The sequence below is a fragment of the Panicum virgatum genome, chromosome 2N, assembly GCF_016808335.1.
Source record: "Panicum virgatum strain AP13 chromosome 2N, P.virgatum_v5, whole genome shotgun sequence".
Classification (NCBI taxonomy): Eukaryota; Viridiplantae; Streptophyta; class Magnoliopsida; order Poales; family Poaceae; genus Panicum; species Panicum virgatum.
Genome location: NC_053146.1, coordinates 1679644 through 1689719, shown reverse-complemented (window position 1 = coordinate 1689719; position 10076 = coordinate 1679644). Strand labels below are relative to the sequence as shown.

Sequence of the window (10076 nt, the reverse complement as noted above, 5' to 3'; positions counted from 1 at the left end):
CCAACGTTAAATTAAGACATACAATTTTTCCCTATAGACAGATATAAGCAGGCAATAGTTGATTTCGATCAACGCTATAGACAAATTTTGAGTTTACTCAGCTGCATTGTTGAGGTTAAGAAAGAAAAGAGCAATTTAATCAGGAAAGAAAGTATATATATACATGTTTTAGTAATTGTGACTAAAGTTTTATCACTGTAAAATAATTTCTTGTCATTCAATAGTAAAGATAATGGTTGAAATGAGTAAGATGCATGTTCAATTCGACCAACGTTGAATTAAACATGTGTTCCATTCATGTCCTGCATGGCAGGGAAAGTTTGTGATGACTCATGTACTACTTGAGTATCATAGAAAAGAGAAGAAGTTTGGGGGAGCTTTTTAAGCTATCCCAGCAATACTCATGCACTTCAATAGTGTCATGTTGGATAGTGAAATGGATAGAGTCGAAGGACAAAAGGAAGTGGTATATGAACCAAAAGTCAAGATCTTGGAAAAGTATAGAAATATTAAGAACTCTGATGAGCTCTTGATATAGAACGAGAAAATGGTACTCCCATTGTTTTGCATGATTTGGTCATGTGAATAAACCAAGTAATGAAAGACTCCTCATTCGCAAGTGTTAGAAATAGTTTCGAAATTATGGCAGCAAAGTTTGTGTCATATTTCGAGGGGGAGAAAGATTAAAAAGACCAGAAAGATTAAAGTTTAAAGAAATTCTCATCAAAGTAAATACGATGAATTTTTAAAGCAAGAATGATCTATTAAAGAAGAATTTGACCGAAAAAGGAGTACAACGATCATAACATTGATGCCCCAACCACAGAAATAAGAAAGAAAATCCTGAAGTTTTTTAAGCTCCAATAGAAAGAAAAGATAGTTGAGGCTCAAAGCAACCAAAAAGAAAAAGGTGGTGCTTAAAGCACCCTATGAGGCTTGGTAAGACTAAACCCAAACTAAAGCTATAAGATATTTCATCTTTAGAATAGATGGGATAATCTGAGGGAGTAAAGTATGTTGAGAACTAAGGCTTGAAGAGAAGTGGGATCGTACGTTCACTCCAATTATTCAAGCACTACAATACGATAGAAGTTGAGATGACAATTGCTTTTTGTCAATAAAGAGCAACAATATCCCTAGACAGAAAGCAATATGTCTAGCTATCTATTGTTAAAGGACAAAAAATATATATAAATGAAGAAGTACAAATGAAGGTGATTCCACCTCATTTGGAGAAGTCATGAGAGGCGCTCATTCATCGAAGTGGCAAGAAGCCAAGGAAGATGTCATGAGACCTAGAAGTTTCAAAATTATTTTGGAACATAGAACAAGTTCCTGACAGAGCCATGATAGTAGGCTATAATGTGTCTACAAGAATTAAATGTGAGTATGGAAAGTCGCTAAGCACGACCTGTGACAAAAGCTTCATGCAAAGAAAAGAATAAGTTATAATGAGACACTTTGTACCGTCCATGAAAGGATTCTTTCAGAATCATAATGACATTGGTGGCATACCACTTTTAGAATTGCATCAGATGGATGTTAGAGCAATATCTCCCAACGGAGATCTGTACATGAAAGTATATTCATGACATAACCAAATGGTTTTTGTTGTGGAAAGAAAAGAACATTAGGATACTACCTGATGTCATCAGATCACAGAATAGTGGTATCTAAAGTTTTGTGAGAACAAAGAAAAGTTTTGGGTTTTAAGTTAAGGTAAATACAAGATGACAAATTGCAAATATGCAAAGTTCAAAGATGGGAAATACATTTCCCGCAAAGTCCAAAGAAGAAGGTTATTATGACCTCTAATTTTGATAAGAAAAATCTCGGTGAATACTCATTCGCTCTAGGAATGGAAATTCACTGGGATAAAGGAAAGGGGGTATTAGGACTATCGCAAAGAGCATACTTACAAAAGAATTCTAAAGAAACATAGTATGCATGCGAGTAAGCCTACGCCTGTCCTATTGTCAAGGGTAATCATTTTGGAATTTTCAGTATTCCAGGAACCAATGTGAGATCGATCGAAAGAAAAACGATTCCATGTGCTTCAGCTGTTGGAAGCAAAAACAATGCTCAAGAAAGAATCTACCTGACATAGCTTGTATATCCGGGATATTTTGGGAGAGTCTAATCCAGTAATAGATCATTGGAATGGAGTTAGAGAATGATTTTTGCATTCTTGCAATGTGTTGTAAGCCTTGTGGTAAGTAAGAAAGAACCACATGCCCTCAAAAGGTTGAGAGTAAAAAGAACTGAGTTTTGGCGAGATGTTTTGTGAAGCCCACAGTAGTAGCTAACACTCGCGCTTGGAGTTTTATTGTGGAAAGGCTCCAAAGCAAAATAGTTGTGATATCGTGGGTCATGTATACCCAAAGTTTAGCATGATATGAGGCTTCAGGACAGGCAAAATGGTTGAGTAAACTTTTACCCAGAATTAATAATGGTAGGCAACAGCAATATACCATTCAAGTATCTTCTCTCCTACGGCAACATGTCAAGTGTGCTGCCAAACACATTGACAGTGAGTTTTATGTTGCAAAGAAGAAAATCCAGAATCATATGATAGCATTGAGCATCAAAGTACCAAGCAAGTGCTTGCGGATCTGCTTACCAAAGGCCTACCGCCCAAGTCGACATGTGATTTACAGAAGGCCTATGATTTCTAGATTACTAAGGGCCCAAAGAAAGGTTGAAGTCTTCTTTCAATATGGAAAGGTGCATTGTGGCTGTTAATCTGACAGTAAATGATAACTGTCATGATGAGGCATGCCCTACGTGCTGATCTATAATGAGACGAGGACCAAGAGCAAGTCAAGTAAAGAGAAAGTAGAGAACTAAGTTTAAAGTACAGAGTGAGATCAAGGGGGAGAATGTAAAATTGATCTCATCTGACCCAGTCCAATGACTGAATCAGACCCCTCTCACGCGCCCTGATCGGGGGCGCTCTTGCCCTTCACTGGCAAGTGGCCCCCCTTTGCGCAGCGCCAATATAAAAGTAAGAGAGTGACGTGGGGGCACGTGAACCAAGGTTCGCCGTGCCTAAGTTTTCCAGAACCCTAGACTCGATCCGATCTGAGAGAGGGCGTTAAAGCAAAGGGAAGTTCTCACATCGCTGCCTCTGCGACCTCACCATCTCCACCGCGACGCCTCTGCACATCGCGTCGCTACCCTAGCGCAGACCTTTTCTCAAGAACCAGTGAGTATCCCATCGATCTACTCCTAGGAGGTCCTAATGATTCTAACATTTCTATCTCTTATTCTATAGGGATCATCTAGAAAGCAGAGAGCTTTGGTTCCATTCAGACAGAAAAGCTGATATAGATGTAAGTGGTGAGAATATCCATAAAGGAGCCGAATGATATCAAAATTTCATGTTCGGTTTTGAATTAGAGATGTTAAAAAAAACCAATCAACATCCACAGGAACATGTACATATGAAATACGAGAATTTCCACCTTGTTGAAGATCTGGTGGTGCTACCCGAAGTTGCAGGTTATCTTCAGGGAAACATACTGGTTATGGTTCTGGACGCAGCTGCAGCGTGACGAGCACACTAAGAACACACTCTCCGAACTGAGCAGAAACATAGAGATCATTGCTATGGAGGTAGTCATGGGAGGGTGGATGCAAAACAATCGTTTGCGGTAGTTCTTTGTTTTAGAGACTGGTTGTGCTCTTCTTTCTTAAACTTTGTAATAATTGGCTGTGTATGTCCATGGATGTAGAGGCCCGATTTGTAATCCTTTTTCTAAAAAAATGTGCCAGATTAGCTTAGCAGCTGAAAGCCTGCAAGAGCCTTCCTTTGATTGAATGGTACGGAGGATGTGAACAGGACAGGTAGCCTGTGTATAGAGGGTAAATCATGCTGTGAGGGATCATAAGAATTTAAGGAGAAGATAGTGATGGCCAAGACTTTGACGAGGTAAAAGTTAGACATCTTTGATAGTGAGGGATCATCTTTGATAGTTAGACATGGGAAACCTTGTAGTCAAGAAGTCTGACCTATTATGCAGAAAAAGTGGAAGAGGGGCGTCAACTAGAGTTGCATGAAAATTCAGTTTGGTGTTATAATTAACAATGACAGGGAACGGAAGTGGAGATGTGAAACGAAGTTTGAAAATATTTCATCCATGCGCCAGTGGACAAGAAACTTAGAAACTTCTTGGCTCCTTGTCACTGGCGATTTCTCGTAGAATGAAGCCAATATACTAGTCATTGTAAATTTATTTCCATGGAAAAATAATATGACTGATGTCCAATTTATTTCCAAACTTGAAAGTTAAGATCCTGCATTATATTGTTCCAGAAATCATGATATTCTCCAACTGAGTTGTCATTATAACTTTACCATACTGCTTAAGAAGGTAATATGCAAAAAAAGTGGTTAGCCAACTTTAATGACAACAAGCCCAAATGTTGTCTGTCCCACTTTTCATGGACCAACAGTTGGTAGGACACCAAAATTTGCCATCACCAACAGTTGCTAAGGTAGTGATGGCTAAGATTTTGAGAGGAAAGAGAAGTGAAAAATTAGTAGTATTAGGGGTCAGGAGTGCAGAGGAGTTGGCCTTGACAAGGAATCTATGTTGATCAGTGCAGTATTGTTTTTTTGTACTCAACAGGCATGACTGCATGAGAGAGTGCTTTTTTGTACTCAACAAGCATGACTGCATGAGACAGTGCCCCTCGGCATTTGTCTGTGATTGCCGACAGGCATAAAGTGGCGAACATAATCTGTATATGCATGGTTTATATTACAAATATGATGGACGATCGACTGATCGATCCCACATCTCCGCAACTAGATTTGATCGCCCTATCTTGTTAGTAATATGTAACAAAAAAAAATCTCTACATCTCTCTTGTTTGCAAGCTAGGCGATAGCCCAATGGTTGAGCAGGGGTCGGTCCTGCCAGCCGACTAGGGTTCGAACCCTGAGATTTGCATCAAAAAAAATCCCCTCGCCCGCCCTATGTTCAAAGCACAGTTGGGCTCGCCCCTGGTCGGTGGTCCCCTCATGTGCGTGTATTGCCCATTCTCACGAGGTATGGGCACTCTGTACGGATGGGGTAGGGGATCAGGGGTTTTCTCGAATTGTATGGGAAATGTCTTCTTTTTTTCGTGAAAATGTCGTGGGGGTGATCCCCCCCCACATGTTGAGTTTTTTTTAGTAATATTTAACTTCACAACTGCTGTAGAGTTGCTTCTCTTGCCCTTTTGTTTCGAGTATTGGATCTAAATCCTACCTTTTGGTAGGTCTGTTCTCAGTTATGCATAGTAATTTCAAATTTGGTATGTTCCTCCAAATATGTACTCCATTACTTTTTTTCTCTGTTTCTTCAATTTCCCTGATTGACCTGTTGACGGTTGAGTTTTCTGATTGATCGATGTTTGATGCATTCTCAACCTAGACTTCCAAGTTCCAAGTTCAAAAATATATATCTGGTACATTTTCTGGCAGAAGTAATCCGTTGCATGTTAAAAGGTGCTTGATTGGTGTGTCAACATGACGTATGAATCTCTAGAACAGTGGATCTTTGAACAGTGGATCTGCTTGACTAGTCATTGTGGATCTGCTAGAGGTGGAAAAAATAAAGCCTTTTCATGTGCAAACAAAATAAAGCTTTGAACATCTCCCCGTGTCTATGAATCATCAGAGCTCATCTTCTCTGACACTCAAGGCGTGTCAATCTGTCAACGCTTGGTCAAAGCTATCCCAGCAAATGTTTTTCTTACATGGAAGTCCCCTGACTGGAAACTACCCAATACAAAAAAGAGTTTGAGAACGTATTAATAGATTCACTTTGAGGATTTTGTATAGAAGGCGTACATGTTCTTGGTCTGAAAAATATTTCAGAAAAATCCAGTAACTTTGGCTTTGTTTGTGAAAGTTGCCAATATAGTCAGATACAAAGAATAATGGCAATTGCTACGGTACACCAGAATAATTGTGGAGCGACCATTTTTTGTTAGATGATCAAAGAATGCGATATATTACCTCCTAAGAAGTAATTGATGAATCAAACAATTATTATATTTTTGTATTATATTTTTTAAAAGAGAGATAAATAAGGAAAAAACAACCAATTAGATGCATCTGTGCTAACGTGATCTAACTAAGGTAACGTGACCGTCTAACTACCCTAACATGCATGAACTTCCAAACAAATGTATGAAAAACTTTTGTGCGTGATAAATGCACGTATACATACATGAGTTGCAATATACAGATGTAACAGATATTTCTTGACACGTGATAGGTTGATTTTTTTAGTGACATAATAATTGCATTACCTGTAACATATTTTTGATGAGACGTGACAGATCCAATTTTTTGGGAATGACTAATTGTTTTATCGTGTAACATTCATACATAATTAATCCAATGTCACGGATAAAAAACAAGTCTGCTATTAGTTGTGCAGTGCTAGACATAGAACCAACACGTACGCCATTCCAGGGTCGAGAAAAAGTTGTGGAAGAAATTAAAAAAATTGTTTATGATGGTATTTGCACGCATGCAGATTTCACGGAGAAAATAACGGCATGCATGCTTGTAATGGATAGTCCGGAGAAGCTGGTTAATATTTTGTTATCTTCTAATTGGTTTTTTCTCTTTATAATCAAGGGTCCAGATTTGATGTAATTTTTACCTCCTCGGAGGTAAGAGGTGTACCGTAGCAAGGCCCAAGAATAATAGGCCCGTGGTACCAAAGTAGCTACACACTGGAAATTTAAATAGAAACTAAGAACAAGTGATGATGGTATAATTGTAAGTCTACTCATACAAATGCACATTGGGTTCTGATTTCCTATGTAATTTAGTAATCCCCAGCCTATACTCAGCTGGTGAGAACCTAACAACATCATACATAGAAGACACACAAATTGAAACCAAGAACAAGTGGCATGCTACAGTTGCACAAGTTCGGAAGTTCCTAATAAGAATATAGATCTTCAAGGTCCCAGCTATTGTGGTTGTTTTTCTTTATGCTCTTATTTAAAGAAATGGTAGAAATCCCTCACACGTGTTCAAGAAAAATTACACCAATAATACTAATTTATAACTATTTGGAGTATTTGACATGAATTCTATTTCCAAGGATACCCGTGTTTCTGACAGATTTTGTCCTAGGTTGTGACTTGTGAATATTAACACTAATATTTGATTTCTTCACTATAGCATTCTATTTCAGGTCATTCTTTTCTTGTTTCCCTTATCCATCTAAGTTTCATGATTTAGAATTTCAGGTGTAGCTACGGTGCTGCTAACAGAATTTCCTTTTCTTTCCGCTTCCAGTTCATAATGGACCTTTGCAACCAGACAGGAGCATGTGTAACCCATAAGTCGAGCAAGTGACAGGCATGTATCCGATTTCTGATAAGCTGCTCGTCATGCCCGTGCAATAGCTTTCTCTTACTAGCTACCCCTATAGTCCTCTGTGTTCTCATACTTGATCTCCGTGTGCTCATGCATGGCTTCTCAACCTGAATATGTGCAAGCCCATGTTTAGACTTCCAAATCATTTGGTAAACCATCGCTTCGGCATTCTGGTGGAAGTAATCTATTGCTTTTGGCAGCATAATCTCTTCCACCTGTTTCAAGGTAATGTCTGTATGCAAGCAGTGTCGCTCCTTGTGGACTATTGCCGCTATTTCAGAACTCCTATCCGCTGGCAGCATGACCTCTAAAGAGCCATGGGGCGCAAAGGAGATTCCTGCTTTTAGATATGGATAATCATGCACAAAAATTATGTCTTCAGACAGCGAGGTCCTCTGCTTGCTGTAAACAGACATTGAGACTTGACATTGCAAATTAAAATTAATTACTGGTTCTAGAAAAACTTCTGATAATCCTGCCATGTCTAGGTTGCTAAATCGCTGAACCTCATGCTGACCATGCTGCTTGCAACAAAATGGGTTTGGCCGAGTCCACTGCAACAAGAAGCTGTTGAATTTGTCCCAGTGTTCCTTCTGGTATGAATAAATAGATGGCCCCTCTGAGAAGTTTTGAGTGAGCAGTTGAGAAAGTTCATTCCTTATATTTTCAAAATTATACTTGAAATGAGGGGCAAAAAACTGCAAGCACCTAAGTGTGATACCAAATATATCTGTACTCTCTGAGAGTTGTATGACCAAACCAAATAATATATTACCCTCCGGTGTACCATCATATTGGTCAAATGTCAATGCAACATTTTTCCCATACTCTGAAGTATGGATCGGCGCCAACCTTAACAGAACAGAGGGATACTTGTTTCCCCGAATAATTTTATGATGTAGTTCCTTGCCTGCAAGAAGGTTCTTGACAAGGGAGTTAAAGGGCATGTGATGGAATGGTGTGCCGCCAAGCTCTATGAATCTTAGAAACTCACTAGCACCATTTGCATACCACTCAAATCTTTGAGCAATGGATCTGCTCAACTCATTTTTGTTGGGATTAAGGACGGAGAAAACAAAAGACTTTGTAGCATGCACAATACGGTTAGGAAGGGAGGAGTTCTTCACCTCCTGTTCCATTTGTTCATCTTCTAGGATTCTTTGCTTGCATTTGTGCAGCGTCTCATCGCACTCTTGAGCAGCACGTTTCAGCTTCCTACGCCAGCGCAATAAGGATGCATCAGTGATCTGCCACTTTTTTGATGTCTCAAGAGCAGCCTCCAGCCTGATGTGAGCCATCTCTAGCCTGTCCAAGTTTCTGTTGGCATTTGATTCCTCTTTCTCCTCATATTTTTGAACAATGTCAGATAGAATTTGACTAACTGTCTCATGGACAATCGCAGTACTGACCATTTCTGCCATCAGAATTCAAGCATATGTAGCATCCAGAATCTGCACAGGACAAGCAATATATTAAAGTATGCATATAGCTTAGCTGATGAACTTTGGATCATGAACAAATATGATTTAGCTTAGAGCAACTCCAACAGATTGATTTTTTCCTTTCCCCTTTCCACTTTTTAGCCATAAAGGGGATTTAGGGGAAAAAATTTAGCTCAAACAGATTGATTTTCCCTTTTCCCATTTCCCCTATATTTCCCTCCCCTCTCCCCTTTTTAAAGGGGAATTCCACCTTCTCCCTTTTCTTCTCCCTTTCTATCCATTCGTTCCTAGCCTCAAGATCCACATGCATGAGAAGATCCTGGCCACTCATGAATTAAAGGGAAAAGAGAAAAATCAATTTGCTGGAGTACATCTCCTCAATAAGCTAAAATTGTGATGGGGGATTCCCCTATAAGATGAGAAAGGGGAAAGGGGAAAATCAATCTGTTGGAGTTGCTCTTAGCGGTTTTAAGGGCGTACCATCGATCGAATTCGGTGAAACCTCTGTATAGAGAAGAGGAAGGGTGTTAAAGTTGGAAGAGAATGTGGCCCAACACGTTGAGAGCCAAAAGAGGTAGATGGATCATAATATAGATGGGTCTGATCGTGAGGGGTGCGGAGCAGTGGGCCTGTACAATGGAAAATTGTCGATCATGTTAGAAATCAGCTTCTTGTACACACAATCCCACTGATCACATAGGCACTAGGCAAGCTGGGAAGAGAGAGTTTCTGTATTTCACTTCTTGTTTTTCCCAGTTATAACCGATGGAAGTGACCCCCTTATTTATAGAAAGAGGGGCTGATTTACAGTATGTGAACGTGCATCCTCTTTCTTCCTCTCTTCATTAATTGGCCATCATCAAAGTCAAGGAATTCACATTGCTTTTGGACTTTGATTCATAACAGATCAAGGCAGGATTGTTTTTGTCTATCCTAATTTCTAACTCAAAGAAGTGCTTCTTTGACTTGACTGAAACATGAGAGGCAGTCTGTACGTTGGCTAAAAGAATTGCCCAGCGAACCATGCTAAAAACCAAATGGTGGGTGGTTGTGATGGAGGTACTGACATTTGGCAAAGAAAGGACAACAAAGCAAATGACAAACTTGAATACATCTAAACAAGGAAGGAATTCAGCGAAGCCTTGGCCTATGAAAGGCAAATGCTTGTGGAGGAAGCAAACAGATATTCTAAATTTGTAATGTGCATGAAAGTTTTGTCATGTATATGCCGTGCTTTTGTTGGA

General features: G+C 39.4%; 1 protein-coding gene across 1 annotated transcript; it reads right to left on the bottom strand.

Annotated features, from left to right (window-relative positions):
* Positions 1-6702: 6702 nt before the first annotated feature.
* LOC120659271 lies at positions 6703-9575 on the bottom strand. The gene is made up of 2 exons (XM_039937352.1): positions 9313-9575; positions 6703-8841 (listed from the first exon to the last, which is right to left on the bottom strand). Exon 2 carries the CDS (start codon positions 8809-8811, stop codon positions 7267-7269), a length of 1545 nt encoding a protein of 514 aa, XP_039793286.1. The 5' UTR covers positions 8812-8841; positions 9313-9575; the 3' UTR covers positions 6703-7266.
* Positions 9576-10076: the final 501 nt, after the last annotated feature.

Excerpts from the sequence above, each read along its gene's own strand:
- LOC120659271 (XM_039937352.1), bottom strand. The coding sequence starts at position 8,811 with ATGGCAGAAATGGTCAGTACTGCGATTGTCCATGAGACAGTTAGTCAA.